The sequence below is a fragment of the Passer domesticus genome, chromosome 7 (assembly GCF_036417665.1).
Source record: "Passer domesticus isolate bPasDom1 chromosome 7, bPasDom1.hap1, whole genome shotgun sequence".
NCBI classification, from domain to species: domain Eukaryota; kingdom Metazoa; phylum Chordata; class Aves; order Passeriformes; family Passeridae; genus Passer; species Passer domesticus.
In genome coordinates this window covers 4,130,430-4,151,305 of record NC_087480.1, presented here as the reverse complement: position 1 = coordinate 4,151,305, position 20,876 = coordinate 4,130,430, and the positions used below count along the sequence as shown (strand labels likewise).

Sequence of the window (20,876 nt, the reverse complement as noted above, 5' to 3'; positions counted from 1 at the left end):
CGGGGTTCCCGCACGGTCCCCTCACGGTGCCGGGGGCGCGGGGGGGTCTGAGGGGGCGGCGGCGGCTGCGCCTGCTCGGCGCGCGGGGGCGCGCGTGACGTGCGGGGGGAGCGGAGCGGGGCCGCGCGCGCTCGCGGCCGCCGCCCGGCCCAGGCTGCGGGCGGAGCGGGCCCAGGCCCGGCCCGGCCCCGGCGCGTCCCGCGGGCCCGGCGCACCCCGGGCCTGCACAGGTGAGCCGGGGCACGGGCACGGGCACGGTGGAGCCGCGCAGGCCGCGCTCCGGCACCGCCGCCGCGGTCGCTGCGGGCCGCGGCCGCCTCTGGGCGGGCGGGCAGGGGAGCCCCGGCCGGGCCCGCCGGTACCGCGCCGGGCGGGCGGTGCGGGCGGGCCCGGCGGCGGAGGGGCCGCGCGGGCGGGCAGAAAATGGCGGAACACAAGATGTCGGCCGGGCCCGCGGGGCGGGGAGGCCGCGGCTCAGGGCGGCGGGACGGCGTTATCCCGGCCGGCAGCGGGTTATTCCCGCCGGGACCGCGTTATCGCGGCGCTGCCCCCGCCCGCCGGCCCGCACCGCCGCGGGACACCCGCTCCTTTGTCCCCGCGCTCCCTTCGCCGCCTCCCCCCGCCCCGGCGGCACCGCGGGCGCGCCCGCGCCGGGCACGCGCGGGAGGGAGGGAGGGAGGAGGGAATGAGGAATGAGGGAAGCGCCGGAGCCGCCGGGAAGCGCCGGGAGCCGCTGGCGCCAGCGGGCACCGGCAGCCCCGGCCCTGGGCACCGCCGGCCCGCTCTGCCCCTGGCTTTTACTACGGGAAGTTTTATTGGTGCAGCGCGTAGATGTTAATTTATTTCTTTTTTCTGTTTTATTTTTTTTTATTGTTTTGTGTTAAGAGCCCTTAGCGCGTTTCAGGCGGCGAGGCAAAATCTCGTTCGCTGGTTTTGTCTGCGGCGTTTTAAATGGATTTGGAGTGTAAGTTGTGGTGCTTTCTAGGTGGACACAATAAAGGACTTTGAAATAGATATGCTGGTTTTTCATACCCAGTCTGTTCTCTGCCAAGGGTCTGTGCTGATCTGCGCGTTATTTTATTAATTGGGGCTTTCTGATTAAGATTTCTGCACAAGCAGGAATTTTCTCATTGCGTTTCTGTCAGATGCTGCATTAAAATTAGGGGCAGAAAAAAATGAAAACCGTGTTATCAAGCGAGGATAATTTTTTTGTTCTTCAGCTTGAATGTTAAGAAATTAAATGGTTACACAGCATCTGGTTCCTATTTTTCAACGGTGTAGAAGTTTATTTATTGTTCCAGTGCTCCATGTCTGAGCCTGGTCCTTTTGGTTTCATGCAAATCTCATATGCAGCTTGTGAATAACCAAACACCAGCGGTGCATGATGTTGTGTTTTCCTTGGGAGCATGTAAACAAGATGTAAATTATTTAGAAGAAACCCACTGTTTTAAAGGAAAGATTAGGGGCTGACCATGCAATTAGGCTTCATGTGAAAATGCACCACCTGAGCCTGCTGTGAATAGAGGTGTGTATAAACTGGGGAGATGTTTAACGTTTGCAGGACCACACAAAATGCGTTCCTAAAGCTCCATAAACAAAGAGATGTATTTAAGCTGTAATTGGCGTTCTGTAGAAATGTTGTTTATGTTACACACATTTGAAATATGGCAACAATGCCTGGAAGCCAGGCATTGGGAGTTTCCCTGTCCCCCTGGGAACACCAATGACACCCTGTTTTTCCTGGGAAGGGTGGAAGTGCTGAGGCATTGGTTGTTATCCCTCCTCCTTAAAATGCTTTGCTGGATATCTTTGCATTTGGAGTGTTTTTTTAAGCTCTCTCTAAAATGAAAATATTCCTGGCTATTTTGTGATATTTTCTTCAGGAAGAGTAAGCTAAAAACATCAGTGTGTATCCTGGGAACTTGCACCAGTTTTCAGTTGAATGTTAAGTGTCCTTAGGTCTTTCCAAACTGCCAACCATTACCCTTGATTCTAAAATTGCCATGTGCAGAAGTAATTTACAGTTGTAGTCAGAGAGGTCAGATATCCCTTCTTCTACTCTAAAATTCATTGCTTGTCTCAGCTGAGCTCCATCTAAGGAAGAGCTTTGGCATAAAGAGCTGAAATAGATTGAAATGAACCTCAGGCTTATTAGAAAGAGAACTGTTATTTTGCAGAAAAGTATAACCATTCCAAATACAGACATATTTTAAAAATGTAACCTTGAGCCATTGCTCTGGGAGTCTCAGTGTAGGTTGCATGAAATAGTTCATTTTGGGATGTGATGATAATACGCTCTTTCCTGAGTCAAGATAGCATGCTGTAATTTAAAAAAATCAATGAAAAAATTAATGGAATATTGTAAAGTAAATATTTTATTGGCTGATGCTAAAATTTTCACTGTCTTTAAATACCCAGAGGAGAAGGGGAATTGAGAGGAAAAACTTGAGATGTTACAAGTTAGAGAGGAGCGGCTAAGTTTGGGATTGTGACAGGGTGTGGAATTGTGGCTTTCTGCCTGATTTCTCCCTCTCCAAAGCCGTGATTGGATCTGTCTGTGGTGCTGTGGGTGTGTTACACAGTGTACTACAGGAGGAAGCTGAGAAGAGCCACAATTAATCACTGCACTGCATTTTTTTACTGTTCCCAGTAACAAGGTTTGCCTGCACATGTGCCATGTGGAGCTGCATCATCTGCGCTGCTGCAGCCCCTGAGCAGAACCGTGGGCTCGTTCTTCCCCCAGGGTTCATTCTTCCAGCAGCAGCAGGAAGGGCTTTTCCTGCTGGCACTGCATTCCTTTAAGATCCCAAAGTTGATATGAAAAATAAATTTGTGATTGTGTGGCTGGTTCAAGTCCGTCCTTTGTCTGCAGTGAGGGTTTACAGGAACATTCTTCAGAGGGTTGGTGCAGCTTCAGTGGGGTTGTTGCCTGGCTGTCATCATCCAGCTCTGATTTCAGGGGAAGTTTAAGGGATTGCTGGTGCCATCCCATAACTTTGGTTCTTTTTCTGGTCCTGTTAACTACCAAGAAGATACTCTTTGAGTGATAATTTGCTTTCCCTGCAGAAATTTAAATTCAAATTATAGTCCTACTTTGTATTAAATTTTTCTGTGTGCCACAATATATAATATAGTTGTGCATCTAATTATCTAATCTGAAAATAAGTTCTTATTGAGAAGGAGAAAAATTCTAACCTATTCTTCCTCTAATCTCAGATTGATTAAGATACTTTTTCATATCCATTTACTCTGAAAAAAGGATTCTGTGAAAAGGCTGTGGTCAGGAAATGTTAGATATTGCTTTAATTCTGAAATAGGTAAATGAGCTATTTGTGCCCTAGAGCTGCATTCTGTTTTGTACTAGCAAGGATTCATTAGCTACAGGGAGAATTTTGAATGGCTGTGGTGGTAATTTGGGAGTGATGGAGCATTGCATTGGAGTTCTGGAGCTGCTCTGTGATCCTTACAATGCTGAAAAAAATTGATTTTGGAGTGGAATTGAAATAGTAAAACCCTTGGCAACTTTCCTCATGGATAATGTTTGACTTTTTTTGTGTTCTTGAATTCAGCCCTCCTTGGGGTGGGTCAGAGGCTTTTCCCTGTGATTGCCAGTGTTGGGCTCCTTTGCTGGAGGAGCTCAGGGCTTGTGGGAGGTCCTGGCTCTTCCTGGGCCCCTTGGCTCTGCCTTGGAGGGTCTCAGATTTTGGGCACTTGTTCCTCCAGCCTGGCTGGACCTTGCCTGTGTTGGCTCCTGAGGTGGAACTCACTGCAGTGGGGTTGTCAAGTGTGCTCCACCTCAAAGTAATTGGAGTTTCCTTCATACTTTGGATTTAGATGCTGAGATTTAACAAATTCTTGTCGTGGGACACTAGTGATTTCTTTAATGAGATCTGGGACAGCAAAACCAAGGCTGGTGCTAGGAGAGGAAAGCAGCATGCTTTGGAGACTTAGCTTGGAAGATTTGTACTCCCTGCTCCTCTGCCCCACTCAGGTCACATAGTTCTGAGCTCTGACTGCGTTCACCTCTCACAAGTCCTAAAACTTCTTATTTGCTCTGGGATTCTGTCACTCCTTCTGATTCTTGGTTATGAGGGCAGAAAAGTACAAGATTTTAGTCTTGTGCAACAGAGATTTTTTTAGGCTTGAATTTTTTCACCTGTGAAAGCCTTGAGCTCTTTTTGATGGTGTGGGTAATTGGGTGGGTGGGTCACTTTGGTGGGTCACTTTGTCTGCACTGAGAACTTGTGTAAAGTCCTTTGGGTTGCAGCAAATTGCAAAATAATTCAGAATCCCCACATTTCAGGGTTTGGTAGCAATGCTGGAATGCTGATTTTATCCTTCTCTCTCATGTTTTATGGGAACACTGTCAAATGATAGATGCTTTCTCCTGCTCTGGGAGTGCCTTTGTGTAGCTGTACCTTGTCAAAGAGATCCAGCATCCCCAATTAAATTTACACATTAAAATTGGTTTGGAAGTGTCTTATATATCCAAATTTTGAAAGAATTGGAAAAATTGATACTCCCAATACAGTGCTCCATTTTCTTCATTATAGCTCTACACATCCAGAATCACCAGTCTTGATGAATTAGTTAATGAGTCTGCAGACAGGCAGAGCAGAAGCTGCTTTGTGCACAATTGCTAATATTTATTATTATGCTAAGGTAAAAAATATAAACCAAAATAGTAAAGTGAATTCTGTGAAGTGTTGCTTATGGTTTTCTTGAATTTTTGGGTAAACACTTCTCTGTGTTTGTCAGTGTAACACATCAATCCAGTAAAGCTGATCAACACAAGGACACTGTTAAACATAAATTCTCATTTTTGTTTTTTGCAGTTGTTTGTGAATGAATTTGGCTGAATATGGATCCAGGTGGCGGAAGTCTTGGATTGCAAACACAGGAATCCAAAATGCCTCACACTATGATCATGCAAGATTTTGGTAAACATTTTAACTATTAAAAATAATGAGTAGAATCCAGGGGATGATCTTCTTAGATATTGGGAAGGACCATGTCTATACCAAGATATTTTCATTTGAATTACAACGCTGAATAATGTTTATTATTTTTAAAAAATTCTGATAAGAAGCATTTTATTGAGTGTTTTCAAGACTAAAACTGCTGCTTGTGTGTTAAAATACTTTACTTTGGGTTTTATGTTTATGTCTAGAAAAGTAGTCTGCAAATATGACTGGCCAGTCCAGTCTGGTAATGAAAACCAGGTTTCTACCTCCAGCCATTCCTTGTGATGTGGCAAGTTGTTGGGAATTTTACTGTAAATGTTGCATAAAACTGAGTGGTTTTTTTTAACAAGGCCCTTGCTGCCCAAAGGATGGGTCCTTTTATTGTAACAGCAATTAATGGTTTGTTACCACACTTCCACTGTCATGCAAGAATTCTGGGAAGGTTCACATTGCTGCTGCAATGAAATGTTTCCTAACTGGGAATTAAAGAAAAAGAGACTGAATTGTAAAGTGGCCTTTAGTTTTTAACAGATCCTAAGTTTGAGACAAACTCCACATTATGTTTTGAAGTGGTGTGTTTTGTTGCCTTAGCTTGTACAGAACAGGCTGCTTTGGACAGTGTTTATGGGGTGAAATGCAAAACGTGGATGTGGAGAAGTAACAGATTTTTCCATCTGTGTTTAGCTTGCCTGTGTGATCACTCCATTCCTTAGATAAATTGTAACCACCTTCTCCTGGTTCTGGTTGTTCCCTAGTGGCTGGGATGGCTGGCACTGCCCACATCGATGGAGACCACATTGTTGTGTCCGTCCCCGAAGCTGTCCTGGTTTCTGACGTGGTCACGGATGATGGGATAACCCTGGACCATGGCTTGGCAGCTGAGGTGGTCCAGGGCCCCGACATCATCACGGAAACGGACGTTGTCACCGAGGGCGTCATCGTTCCCGACTCCGTCTTGGAGGCTGACGTTGCCATTGAGGAGGCCTTGGACACCAGCGACCACGTGCTCACCTCTGACCTGATCACAGAAACCGTGCGAGTTCCCGACCAGGTGTTTGTGGCAGACCTTGTCACGGGCCCTGAGGGACACTTGGAGCACGTGGTGCAGGACTCCGTGGCCGGGGCCGAGTCGCCCACCATGGTCTCAGAGGAGGTGCTGGTGACCAACTCGGATTCGGAGGCTGTCATCCAGGCAGCTGGCACTGTCCCTGGCTCCACCGTCACCATCAAAACCGAGGACGACGACGACGGCAAGAGCACATCTGAAGACTACCTGATGATATCTTGTAAGTGCACACAGGTAGATGGAAGCAGGAGGGAGCTTCTGGTGGGGAGAAGTTCCTGTAACTGGACTCTTGGAACGCCCAGGGGATAGGCTGGTGCCCAGTTAAGTCCTGGTCTCTGGATTTGGGGGTTTTGATGCAAAATCACTGATGCAACAAGAAAGAGAAGGACATTGATGCTGCTGAGTGAGTGGGTGTGTATGTTTGTGTTTCTGAAACTAGATATTCTAGGAAATTTAAGAAAAACACCTTGGAAAGTTAAACACTGAATTTATTTTGAATATGGCATTTTTTTCTAAAAACCACCACAGGTGTATTACAATACTATGTAGATTCATGTAAAAATGACACACTTGGATTAATCAGGAGAATCCATTAAGAAATAGGTTTTTTAAGATCTCTAACTCAAAAGTTTTCTCAGTATGTCCACAAAACATGGTTTGTTTAGTGTATTAAAAATTATAATAGGTATTTCATTGTCTGTTGTGCTCTTCTGGGCTGAACTTGGAAATAAGGGGTCACGTTCATTAATGGATTGGCTCATTAACACATTCCAGTTCTCACACAGCATCCAACTCCATATGATCCTGTTGATAGTAGCTGAAGTTGGCTACTGAAAGAACCTTGGGTACTTTGTGTTTCTTCAGTGCTTACATTGTACCCAAGGTACCAGTTGTTGCTGCTGCACAAGTTTGATAAAATATATTCCAAGTAATTTATTTTTTTTTTACTCCTTCAGATCACTTATTGAAATGTGAGCAGGTCAAAACAGATTTTATTTAGTTAGAAGCAATATGTTAAAAAAAAGTCATTGCCAAATGTGTCAAAGTGTCAGTCTGTTCACAACAAGCTGCATTTATTAAAAATCTCATGACAGAGGACACCACTGATTCATGATTCATGATTATAATGATTTCCCTCTCTTATAGCATTTATGTCCCTTATGCAAAATATATTTGGTTTTGTTCAGTACAGGATGAACAGCAATGATTTCTAAAGCTTTCCATCATTACTCTGTCACTAACAGAAGTCAAAAATAGGGGTTTTTGAAAAAGGAACTTCAAAAATGAGTCTATATAGCAAATTAGAGCTGCTACGAAGAAAACCTTGTGTGTTTTTGTAACGAAAGGAGCACCATTTTTACAGGCAGTTGTTTCACTGAACAAATTCCTCCTTTCTGACAGTACTTAGGATGAGTTTATTCTGTAACTGGTTATTTCCTTTGTCATTTTAAGTACAGTCATCTTTGGGACTCCTTCTGAGAGAGATGAGTGTGATTGATGCTGATGATCCTGCACTTAGACCAGAGCCTCTGAAGCTTTCAGTTACCTGATGGCCCCACGTGTGTCTGACACATTCATGGTTTTGTCAGGTGTTCTCCAGCTTGGCTTTCCCAATGTTTCAAAGCCATTTTGAGACCTAGTTTTCAGCAAATTAAATTTTTATATAAGTGTAATCGTGATGTGCCTGAATAGTCACAGTTGGAAGTTACATTATTCATCTAGGAGTTTGTTTTAAGTAATCATTTATGTAAATTAAGGAAGTCATGGAATCGTGTAGGATGGGAAGGAGCTGTAAGATTATTGAGTTTAATCATTCTCCAGCGCTGCCAGGGCCACCACTGACCAAGAGGCACATCCACATGGCTTTTAAATCCCATTAGGGGCAGCTGAGCCAGGGCTGCACAGCCCTTCCCATGAAGGAATTTTTCCCAGTATCCAATCTCCACCTCCCCTGGCACAGCTCAAGGCTGTTCCCCTGTTCCCTGGGAGCACAGCCTGACCCCCCTGGCTGTCCCCTCCTGTCAGGAGCTGTGCAGAGCCACAAGGTCCCCCCTGAGCCCCTTCCCAGCTCCCTCAGCCCCTCCTGGGGCTCCGTTCCCTTCCCTGGCCTTGCTCCAGCCCCTCAATGTCCCTCTGGTTGTGAGGGTCCCCGAGCTGCCCCCAGCACTGGAGGTGCCCCAGCAGTGCCAGCACAGGGGACAGCACTGCCCTGATCCCCTGGACACCATTCCTGACCCAAGCCAGGTGCCCCTGGCCTCTTGCCCACCTGGGAACCCCTGGGTTATGTCCTGCCACTGTCACCAGCAGCCCCAGGGCCTTTCCCAGCCCTTCTGCCCCAGGCTGGAGCTTTCCCTGGGCCTGTTGTGACCCCAGGGCAGGACCTGGCACCTGTGAGCCCCCACAGCTGTCCCAGCCCAGGATCCAGCCTGTCCAACTCCCCTGCAGAGCTTCCCTCCTCCAGCATCAACACTTCCAGCTCGGTGTCACCTGCAAAGCTGATCCCCTCATCGGGATCACTGATAAAGGCCTTTGAGCTCTGTTGTGTTCCTAAGTTTTGAGCCTGTGTTGTGCTGGGGATCCAGCCTGACCCCACAAAGTGTCTGCTGTTGTGTTTTTGTCAGCAGTAATGAATCGTTGTTATGCAGCTCTTAATTTTTTTTATTGTTCAAATGTTACCCTTGGATTTGTTTTGTTTATGGAGATAATGTGTTGTGTAGAATAGATAAAAGCCTCAATTTATCAAGCAGGTCAAAACTTTTTATTTACTCATATGTATTCAATTGTCAAATGCTGTCAATATTGTAGAAAGTGAATTTTATAATATTTGGGATGTATATATAGGACTGTTTAGCTGTTTTTATAATGTAAATGACACCAAGTCTTACTTCTAAAGAATTTCAAAATACTCAGTTGTCTTTTAATGAAATTTAGCATCTAAAAAGGGGAGACTTTACACAAAATGCCAGATATACCACAAGTTGTTCTGTGGAACACATGTGGGAACTACCAAAATATGACATTTTAGGGTATGGAGCTGACTGTGGAGTTTGAATTTCCTTTATACTTGTTGGGAGTTACAGCTTAAATGACAGAACCATAGAATGGGTTGGGTTGGAAAGGACTTTACTGGAAGGTGATTTTTCACCATTTGGAGGTGACATTCCATATAGATACTTTATACACTTCTGGTAATTACATTTCCTGTGTAAATACTTTTTGGGCAATATTAAGCTCGTCTTGATAGTTGTGTGACTATCTGTGTATGATTTTGTGATTGGAAAGTTTCACTGGAAGATTATTACCACTCTGCAGATAAATTCAGCTTTTTCAAACCAGCTTTATAAGCATAGGACTTAAAAAACCTATTTTTGATCCGTTCACAACACGAATACCACGGGGTGTTCACGACTCTTTGCTTTAAGCCACCCGAACACCTCGATAAAAAGGAATTGAATCCCAAAGGCTGTGGTGGGCCCTGACCCCAGCCTTGTCAGAGTGAGATGGAGCTGGTGAGCAGCACAGGCCGTGCTGCAGGGGCAGTGGGCAGTGGAGCTGAAGCCTCCCCTCTTTTGTTTTTCAGGTTTGCGATATTCAGACCCACAGCGGGTTGCCAGCCCCCGCTCCGCGTGCCGGCCCCATGCACTATTCTGGTGACCTCAAAGCCACCACTGACCCACACTGGAGCTGGCCCGGGGCTAAGGTACTGTGCCACCAACACCTCCTTTTTAGTGTCTTACACTGTTGCCTCGTTTGCTAAACATTTTAGGATTCCTACTCCTCTATTTGAACCTATGGGACTTAAGTAGATCAGGCATTAGAAAAACCCGGAGAATTGTCAAAGCCTTGTGGGACTTACCTTGCCCTCGTGTTGCTGCTCTGGTGGCTGTGGCATCACCAGCATAGTGCATGTGAGGCATCACATGGATTGGGAGCTGGCAATCCACGGTGAATCTGGACATCACACACCTGAAAACAGCTAAGCCAGGTAAGTTTAACACTGGGAGTGTGCTGAGTTTTCCTTTAAAGCTTGTTCACTCAGGAGGATTCAGCATCTATTTATGGAGGTTCTCTGTTGTGGTTTTTTTTGGTTTATTTTAAGGGACCAGATAACAACATGTAGTGCTTCTGGTGGGTGAGTCAGAGCTGGAAGACACTTTGATATTCCATTGACAGAAAGGAAGCAAGCATTCCCTGTTCCCCTGAGCTATCCCTGGGAAAAGCAGCAGAGGATTTAGCACTGATGGGTTGGCAGTGATTGAAGGCATCTTACTTAGACAACAGAATATTTTCATGAGCTGTTCTAAAAAGCAATAATGTTTTTGAACCTGACAAAGATTACTTGTCCTGCTGTGTTCATTTACTTTTCTGTTTAAAAGGTAGATGGAAGCCATGAGTTTTACTTCAGATAAGACAGGACTTTAAGCAAATGCAATTGCCTATTCATTGTGTTTGTTGTATTTGAAACAGCAACATTGTATTTGAAAAAGCAACATCTTACAGAGAACAGTTTATATTGATGTCATTTTCTCAGCCCAGATGATATTTTCCAAATGTTGCTATATTACACATTTGCTGTTTTAGAAAAGTGATCCCAGAGGTCCTGGATACACAAACTTCCTGATAGGTTTCCATTTCTGTAGCTTGAATTATAAAGACTGATTTTTTTGGAAAATGCACAGGATGGTTAATGGTGTAGAAGCAACCACAGATGTTAAAAATACTGTTCTGAGTTTGCCCCTCTAAAACAGAACTCTCTGTTTTTAAAGGATATTGAAGATTTGGGAGCTTTACAGGCAATATTAAAACACAGTGTGTGAGTGTACATGCTCAATTCATGTTTTGGGGTTTTCTTTTGCTGAAAACATTCTTACAAAAGTTGAAAAAATTTCTCTTTTTTTTCCTTCATGTAATGCTTATTGCATTGCAGTTGATGTTCCAGTAACTATCTAAAATTGTGGGATTGTTTCTTACATTATTTCACCAGCCCCACAGTGGTGCACAGTCACTGTCACATAATATTAGTTAAATAGTTAATATGGAAATTTTTCTATAAAGAAACTTCCTATCACACATGTGGTAACTCCCCTGTTCAGCAGGAAATTGCTGTTGTTGAGGAACTTCCCGGGACAGAAATACTTATTTCTGTTAAACTGGTAACATGTTTGCTTTATGAAATACGTGAGTTTAGAAAAAAATCATGTTGCTGGAGTTGCAGCTTTGAAAAAAACTTTATTATCACCTCCCAATTCTAAATTGGCAGGGTTTTTGGGCTTTGAAATACTCTTTTTGGCAGTCATAGAGCTGGGTGTGTAATCCCTCCTTGTACTGGGGATTACCTCCAGTCCTTCCTGCACTCACACATGCAGTGGGAATGGTCATTGTATTAAATTAAACTTAGATTTAATAATTTTCCAGAAGATGCATAAGAAATGCATAAAGATGCATAATGCCTTGCATAAAAAAGTATTTAATAAATTAATAAATTAATTAATATTTAGTAAATGTACTTATTCCAAGATAAGGGAATTTCAGCATCTCCACTTTTCTGTCTTCTGACAGCCTCATTCTGGCAGCTTAAAAAATGCCAATTAGCAGGTGCAGTAGCACTCCCACAGGGGATATAAAAAGGTTTAATGACCTGGTGCTGGCAAAGTCGAGTGTCAGAGGAATATTCAGGTTCTCTCTTGTGGCTCTCTCAGTGTCTGTGCTCTGACTGTTCCCAGTGTCCTGCCAGGTCACACAAACATCAGGCAGCACATGGCACACTCTCACTCTTTAAGATGTTGATGTTCCTGGCATTGGTTTCAGTAGATATTTAGAGAGGTTTTAAAAATTATAAAAGCAAAAACTCTCTTCCTGAGGAAATTTTTTTTCCTGGTCCATGTTGGACACTTCTTCAGCAATGGAATTAATCTGTTAGTTACCAAAAAAACCCATACCCCACCAAACAGCTAAACCAGCATTTTTTAGTTGTTTTTTGTAGGTGTTTCAGGTTATAGAGCCTGGTGCTGATAGCAGCAAAGTTGTGGGATCAATCCCTGTATGGATCATTCACTTAAGAGTTGGACTTATGATCCTTGTGGGTCCCTTCCAACTCAGATTATTAATTTTCATCAAAGTACAGACTTCACAAAGGTTCTAAAACAAAACCAAATATTTACTTGTACTTCCCTACGGTTCTGTCCTCAGTAACTTCTGCACTCACCTGGTGCAGCCCAGGATTTGTGAGTAGAAATGAGGTTTCCCAGTGCTGTGAGCTGGCAGGTGTCTGTGGGAAGAGCTTAGTTTGGGATTGCTGGGGTGGATTCCACTCCCCTGCTGCAGGAGAGGCACCCTCACCTTCCCACCTCCAGTGACTGCCCCAGCATTAAAGGCTCCAAGGGACTCCAGTTTAGCCCAAGGGGGTTAAAGCAGCTCTTGGGAGCAGCCACCAGTGCCTGGGAGCAGCAAACTGGGAGGGGACTGGGGAGCACTGCAGCATCCCAGGTAAGGCAGCTCCTCCCAGGGGTCAGGGCCTCAGCATCCCCATGGAGTCAGGAAGCTCTGCTGGCACCTCAGTGTTCATTTTAAGGAGTTTTTCTTTGCTTAGTGCACACATGCTTTAATGTTATGTGTGCAGTAAGATGCTGTTTCCCTGGAATGTATTTCATTCAGATTTTGTCTACATTCCGTGGGATTCTCCTCTATTTAGAGGACTTCAGTGGGTGTTCAGCACTGCACAGGTTTGGACCATCTGCTCAGGAGCTAAATTTATCCTCAGTGAGAAGGGTGTCAGTACACGTGCCAGAGAGATGCTGAGTTCAGTGCCCTCTGGGTTGGCAATTTGAGGTGTATCTGTGGTCATCTCTGTGAATGCCCTTTTTACCAAAATATGTTGCTTTTAATAGTTTGGATGTATTTTTTTTCCTTTGAAATTAAATGAGCATTTTGAATGTATAAACCAAATAATCAGTGAGTGAGTTGTGTAAAGAATGAGAAGTCAATTTCTCATAGTAGTATTTGGATTTATTGTCACTGCATCTTTTAATCAGCTGTATATCATGCATTAATCTTCATTAATGAATGTATGTTTTCAACTGATAAAGTGGATAAAATCATCATTTCTTTGAGGAAGAAGATACAGATTTTTGATGCATACTTCTTTAGCTGGGAATATACTCCAGTCATCACACTCCTCAAGAGTTACAACCACTAAATTTTAGTCACTATGCATCAGAGTGAAACATTTGAGAACTCTTAGACTCTAACAGGCAATTCTGGGTTAATTTTTAATGCTTTTGTATAGATGTTTAATTTAAATTATTGATAAATTTTTGCTTTCTAAGAGTAATAATTTCAGCCATAACCAGTTACCTCATTCCCTTTGATGACAAGCTCCCTCTTGTGTCCTTTATTCTGTAATTCCTGCTGTGTTTCCTGAGTTGCAATAAAATACTGAACCTCTGGAATCTCTTAACTTTCTTGAGATGAGCTGCTTTTAAAGGCTGCTTATGAATACAAACCTTTCCTGTGCATGGGGAGAATAGTGGAGAAAATCATGCTACTGATTACTTTGACTTCTAAAAATGTGTTTGAACCTCATTATTGTTCTCTTCTCTTTGCAGTGGATGATGTTGGAGAGAAGTTGGACCATATAGGAAGCACTCCCTTGAAGATCAGTACCGAGGTGGCAAATGATGACGTTGCTAAAGATGATGGCTTTGGTTCAGAAGTTATCAAAGTCTACATATTTAAAGCTGAAGCTGAAGATGATGTTGAAATAGGTACCTTGAAATCCTATTTATTCTTTCAGTAGTGTGAAGTGTTTCAGGGTCTTTGTGTTTGTTCTTCATTGCACATAATCCAGTGACTGGAGTGTTCTGTAGAATGTGACATTTGTGGAGGCTGCCCAGATGCACAAATGCTGGGTGTGGATTAGTCTTGAGTTCTTTTTTGATTAGCTGGGCTATTTTCAGGCAGCCAAAGCCCAAATGTACAAGTGCTTGTGTGTCTGCAGCTGTTTTTTCAGCTGCTGCTTTTCTCTGCCTTTGCAAGACACAAGAGTGTCAGCACAGCAGAGCCTCTGGAGTGGATCCCTTTTGTGGTCTTTGCAGAGAGAGGGGAGGAATTCTGGGGCTGCAGGTGAACCAAGGGACTCAGAATTCTCTGCACTTCCCTCTCCCCACAGACAGACCAGCAATCCCTGTGCTCTGAGGGGATGCACAACTCACCTGTGTCTGTTCCTGAAAGAGCAGAATCCCCCTCTTGGCTGTTCTTGGAACTGGAACCTCTGGATCATTCCCAGGCCTGTTCCCAAATACACTTTGCTCCTCTGGGGCTGGGCTCAGTCTCCAGGGACAGAAAGGACAGACTGCTCGTGCAGCACCAGGGACAGCCAAAATCTGATGGCTGAGAAGTAATTCCCATCAGGGCTGTTCTCTGAGCTGCTCTCAGGGAGGTAGTCCCAGCAAGTCAAAAAAATACTTGGATCTGAAATAATCTTACCAGTGGCTTTGTTCACATTGACTTAATGTGTGTAACTTCTTTTTGTTCGAGGTGGGACAGAAATTGTCACTGAGAGTGACTTTCACAATGGCCATTCTGTAGCTGGAGTCATTGAACAAGGAGGTGTTGGGAGAATGCAGCGAGAAAAAATGGTTTACATGGCTGTTAAGGACTCTTCTCAGGAAGATGAAGATATTAGTAAGCATAATAAGAAACATTCTTGTTTCTCATGCTTGTTTGTACACCCATATAACCATCATTCTCAAGGACATTTTCAATTATTTTCTGATGGATTCTTCAGCCTGAAGTAGTAGAAAACTAAGCTCATCTTCCCCAAAAATAAAAAGCAGGCTATAATTAAAGTGATGTGGATAATGCACTTTGTCCATACTGTGTGCAATCATTTCATTATTTATATTAAATTTAACATGTCCATGGATGAAGTTAATGAGGGTAGTCAAACTTCTTATTTTTCTATTTTCCTACTGTGAATTAAGCAGCTTTCTGACAAAGTGGCAAATGTCATCAGTTGCAAGTTCATGAGTTTGTCTATTGGAAATTTTGTGGGCATTTGTTTTGGATTAGTATTTATTGATACATGTTTTCTCTCTTTAAGGAATATCTGAATAAGCAATGATCCCCTAAATGCCAAAGGAAGAAAACTAATTTATAATGGATATCAATCAGAGCGAGAGCAAATTAAATGAAGGGAAAGTTAGGACAGGCAAAATAAAATTAAAGATTTATTCTCCTCCCTTCATCCAGGCTGTGCTGAAATAGCAGATGAAGTTTATATGGAAGTTATTGTAGGGGAAGAAGAAGCCACATCCCTTCCAGACACCCAGCTGGAGGACTCTGGCGTGAATAAAACCTTTGTCCCCGTTGCTTGGGCTGCTGCTTACGGTAGGAACCTGTGCTTCTTTCCTGAAAATCCCTGCCATTATTTCCTCCCTCATCCAGCTGCCAGCATCTCTGGGATGACCTCACCTTGTTCTTGGGGTTTGGAAACAGCTCCTGATCTCTGCCATGCAGTGATTGCTGTGTGTTGGTTTCATGGAGTAGAAAGGAAAGCTTGTTAGAAGTTTGATTTTGTTTCAGATCCCAGCTCAAATGTGCAGAGTATGTGGGGTTTGATGCTTAATGTTGAAGATCTTAAACAACAAGAACAGCCTTAAGTATTTTACATTAGGAGGGGGAAGGGGGAAAGACTGTAAAAAGGGAATAGTAGGAATAAATGTGTAAATATGTTCCTAATAATTTCAGTTTATAGACATGTTTTAAACTTGTTAGTCCTTCAGGTGAGAAACAAAAAAGTGATTTGTTTTCAAATAGTGGAAGTGTCTTAGGATATAGTGTGAGTTCTGTCTATTCTTTTGTATAATTTCCTTGGATTTTGGTGTGTTAAATGTTTGTTAAGAGCATGTTAAGTTGTCCATAGTTTCTGTTACAATTAATTAAGCAAGTTAGTGAAAATTCCTTGGTGTGTTAAGGAGAGCCCAACAGCTGGGCTGGTAAAGTACTTTAGAACCACAGAGCTTTGGCACATAGCAGCAAATATTTCCAGTGCAAAATCAGAAATGTGCTCCTGAGGTACTCCTTGTGCATCTCCAAATCTCCATTGTGCTGAGAGGCTGATAAGGGCCAAGTCCTCTTATCTGCCTCCTTCCACTCCAGGCAGATAGCATGCTTCCATCTCAGGAGCAAAGTGTGCATTTCAGATAACCTCTGCATTGCTATCTGAGGGGATAGAGTGAGGTTAAATTTTGCAGAAACCAGCATATTAATAATGGAAAGCAGGAGAGCCAGCAGGGTAAGCATGCAAACACAGATGGGGTGGATATTAACTCCTCTCAGAGATGGGATTTTGGTTCCTGAGGCTCATGATTACACAACACCGAGCTGCACATCTCCATGTGGATGGTGTTAACCTGTTACTTATTAGCTAAGTTAGTTTTCTCTCATTATCAGGCTTTCAAAAGCAGCATCTTTAAAAATAAAATTATTTTGTAATGACTAAAATACCATTTTCTGCAGGAGATGAAAGAAGGCTTCCCCGAAGATACGAAGATGGTCAAGCGGCAGGTGAGAACTTTTAACAGCACTAAAACTGTCTTTGAAAAAGCAAATATTTCTGTGTCAGTGCTCCTAATCAGAGATGCAAAGAATGAGCCATAAATCAGATATTGAAGGACTTCACAGTCTTTCTCTGTTGTTTTGAATGAAAACAATTCTAGATGTCTGTAGGCCTTCAGAGGGGGTGGGGAAGTTGGGAGGCACTGCCAAGTTTTTAATGTAGTTTTGCAGACAGAAAATAGATAATGCAGTTGTGAAAACAAGTTAAATAAAAATCATGGAATATAATTAGAAATGAATCAGTGTTTAAACAATCATACCCTTGACTTTTGCTGGAAAAGATAGATAGGGGTTCCCATTAGCACACTACTTTTAAATGTATATTGCTGTAGAGGAATGGGCAATGCTTGTTTTTAGTAAGTAGATAATGCTGCTGTGCAATTCCAGTCATCAGTCCCAAAGAAACAAGTTGTTTAAGGTTTTTTATGGTGTCTAATTTTTGTTTCTAGGAAATAACTTGGATACACGATTAGAAAACAAAAACGGTAATGCAACACAGTACCTGCAGATTTGTGATAGCATTAGCACTAATAGAGTGCTCAAACAAAAAACCAAGAAAAGGAGGAGAGGAGAGGCCAGGCAATGGCAAACAGGTAAACACTGGATGGTTACGGTATTGTCACGGAGTGCCACTTACTCCTGTCCTATTCCTTTTCTCTTTTTTAAGCTGATGCAGAATTAAAAGCTATAAATGATGATTTGCGTATTTCCTGTGTCCTTCCCCCCTCCAGTTCTGTGCCTAGAAAATGTCATATTTTGCTATTCAGAGTCAGTACACCCAGGGCTGATGCAATTCATTGGAATGTTGCAAGCTATTAAAAAGTACCCATGGCTATATTCAGTGCACATGTGATATTCCTGATCTGTTTGAGCAGTTTCTAAAACAGAACTATATAAACTATAGGTGCTGTGGATTGGTTGTTTTTAAACTACTGAGCCACTCTCTCTCTGCTGCAAGTGTAAGTGCATGAATCTGAACAGCACTTGGCTGATTTAAAACTTCTTAATCAGTAAATGTGTTTCCTTCATAACTTGTTTTTGTTTGTTCAAAAACAGCTGTTATAATAGGTCCTGATGGACAGCCCTTAACAGTTTACCCTTGTCATATTTGTGGGAAAAAATTTAAATCCAGAGGATTCTTGAAAAGGCATATGAAGAACCATCCCGATCATATGATCAAGAAGAAATACCAGTGTACAGACTGTGACTTTACAACTAACAAAAAAGTAAGTTTCCACAATCATCTGGAAAGCCATAAACTTATAAATAAAGTTGATAAAACGCACGAGTTTACAGAGTACACGAGAAGATACAGAGAGGCGAGCCCGTTGAGTTCCAATAAACTCATCCTGAGGGACAAGGAGCCCAAGCTCCACAAGTGCAAATATTGTGACTATGAGACTGCAGAGCAGGGGCTGCTCAACAGGCACCTGCTGGCAGTCCATAGCAAGAACTTCCCTCATGTGTGCGTGGAGTGCGGGAAGGGCTTCCGCCACCCCTCGGAGCTGAAAAAGCACATGAGGACCCACACGGGGGAAAAGCCATACCAGTGTCAGCACTGCGTGTTCAGGTGCGCTGACCAGTCCAACCTGAAAACTCACATCAAAACCAAACACGGCACCGACCTGCCCTTTAAATGTGAGCACTGTCCCCAGGCCTTCGCCGACGAGAAGGAGCTGCAGCAGCACACCGAGCTCTTCCAAGGGCATAAGACTCACCAGTGTCCCCACTGTGACCACAAGAGCACCAACTCCAGTGACCTGAAGCGACACATCATTTCAGTGCACACCAAGGATTTTCCCCACAAGTGTGAGGTGTGTGAGAAAGGCTTCCACCGGCCCTCGGAGCTCAAAAAGCATAGCGAGACCCATAAAGGGAAAAAGATCCACCAGTGTAGGCACTGTGACTTCAAAACCTCCGACCCTTTTGTGCTCAGTGGGCACATCCTCTCCGTTCACACCAAGGACCTGCCTTTTAAATGCAAAAGGTGTAAAAGGGGCTTCAGGCAGCAGAACGAACTGAAGAAGCACATGAAGACCCACAGTGGCAGGAAGGTGTACCAGTGCCAGTACTGTGAGTACAGCACCACGGACGCGTCGGGCTTTAAGCGCCACGTCATCTCCATCCACACCAAAGACTACCCCCACAGGTGTGAGTTCTGCAAAAAGGGCTTCCGCAGGCCCTCCGAGAAAAATCAGCACATAATGAGGCACCACAAAGAGGCCATAATGTGATAGGTGAGCTCCAGCAGTGTAGAAACTGTGATATGCTAATTGGGGAAAAAAATAAATCTCACGAACTGTTTCTCCTGGTTTCAAAGCTTGATATTAAACCATAACTTTACATTCTTTGTATTAAAAGTCTTAAAAAGTATTAGGGTTGGCAGGGGATCTCATAGCCCTATGATTGTTGCTGATCAGAACCTAAAGAGCACTAGAGAATGCAGAGGATGGATGAATGTCTTACATTTGCAGAAAGATGGATGAATGTCTCCAAGTGAACAGTATTTGCCATTGCTGGGTCTGGAGGACAGGGCAGAGCTGATTGTGTGAGCCATTCTGTCAGTCCCAACGTGTGTCTCCAGTATGGAAACAGATCCCTGGTGGGGTGAGCTACAGAGGGTTTGCAAAGGAGCCCCCTCTTCACTTCTTGTGCAGTTTGGGACAGGGAGTTTTAGTCAGACACTTCATCACAACGTTTTCAATTGTGCCTAGAAATTGAATTCCAGAACTGGTGAAATTCGGGGTGGGGGGGGTGTCCTTGTTCGGTTTGGTTTGGGTTTTTGTTTTAAACATTTCATAGGGAAACTTTTTGGTTTCCTTTATTAGTTTAGGTCCAAGAAGCATTTTTTTACTGGTTTTCAAAGCTGCTAACCTATTTTATTGCAGGATATGATGTTTAAAATAGAACATTATGTTATGGTCTCAGAGGTGGTGTTCTGGTGCTAGGGTTAAAGATGTATATGTATATAATTTCCCTTTTTTTATCTGAAACTACAGTTGAATGTTGTTCAGTATGGCACATATAACAAAATTAACTTTGAATTTGACTTTTTTTTTTAAGGATAAAAATGGATGCAGCTCATAGTGTTGTGACTCAACACTAATTTTTTTTCCTCGCTACTTTAAAGTCTTCTCTAAAAAGAATATTAAAAACAGTTGAAAACTGTAGGGGTTTTTTAATTAAAATTCAAAGTACTTAGAGGTTCTTTAGGGCAGTGTTCTTAACAGGTATGACAGTTACTGTCCTACCTCCTAATATGAAATTTTCCATATAGACGTAAAATTGCACCTTTTAATCGATTCTTTTAAAAAAAGATCTATACCATGCTATAAACATGCATTTTCAATCTGTAAGAAAGTATATATGCAGTATTTAACCAGAAAAACCTGCTGCCACTAGAGTTTGGAGGTGGATCTTGAGTTTACAGTGTATACATTTAAAATATGCATCCCTTTAAAAATGCTTTGTGTTAGCATGCTGCAAATCCAATGGCGCTTATATAACGAGCTGGTCTAGGGCTATTTAATGAAAAACCTGGTCATAAATGTTATGCATATAATGTGTATTTTTTACTTTTTTTAGTTGCTTCATGTTTGCACACAGCTGTTCACATGAGAAATTGTAACTTCATGCTATATTGTGGCTTTGTGTTCCAGATAATGTTCATATTTTGTTTTTGCACCAGATGAGAATCAGTTCCTTGAGAATAAATTTTTTTTATATTTCTAAACTTCAGAAAGTGAAAATTTGGGAAATCTCTTAGACAAATAAGTGTTTTATGTGGCTATAAAAAATGATGTACACGCTGTAAAATAAGATTGTCACTGTTCTGTGGGATTATTATTTCTAAATGTGTTACTCATCGTAACGGGCATACAATAAAACGCATCTCTTGCACTCCAGATTTTTTTGGAGTTTCCTTTTCATTTATGGTGTTTAGCAAAGTCCCTTTCTCTGTAAAATCACCTGATATTTTTAATTGCATTATTCACTAATTAATATGTAATCACATTTCAAGTAAACAGGTTACTGCAGGTCTACTTATCAGACTGTTGAGGAGAGAACATTGGGTTTGATTTAACCCTTTAGACTGACAGGTAATGTATTTGTGTTTGTTTTGCTTATTTCTAAAATAATTATCAAGTCTGGTACTGACATTCCTTTGAATTTTTTTTTTCCCTTTAAGAGAACAAAAAAACTTCTCACATATTTTGGGAAAAAAGAGG

The 20,876-nt window shown here is 42.8% G+C and overlaps 1 protein-coding gene across 3 annotated transcripts; it reads left to right on the top strand.

Annotated features, from left to right (window-relative positions):
• The first annotated feature begins 90 nt into the window (after window positions 1–90).
• ZNF711 (zinc finger protein 711) lies at window positions 91–20,552 on the top strand. 3 transcript variants are annotated; one of them, XM_064426494.1, is made up of 9 exons: window positions 91–230; window positions 4,836–4,940; window positions 5,720–6,250; window positions 13,635–13,793; window positions 14,566–14,712; window positions 15,280–15,417; window positions 16,549–16,596; window positions 17,097–17,132; window positions 17,704–20,552. In XM_064426494.1, exons 2-9 carry the CDS (start codon window positions 4,862–4,864, stop codon window positions 18,879–18,881), a joined length of 2,316 nt encoding a protein of 771 aa, XP_064282564.1. In that variant the 5' UTR covers window positions 91–230; window positions 4,836–4,861; the 3' UTR covers window positions 18,882–20,552. The 3 variants fall into 3 exon arrangements, with proteins under 3 accessions (XP_064282564.1, XP_064282562.1, XP_064282563.1); XM_064426492.1 differs by having other exon boundaries at window positions 17,097–17,240; XM_064426493.1 differs by lacking the exon at window positions 91–230 and adding an exon at window positions 760–964 and having other exon boundaries at window positions 17,097–17,240.
• Window positions 20,553–20,876: the final 324 nt, after the last annotated feature.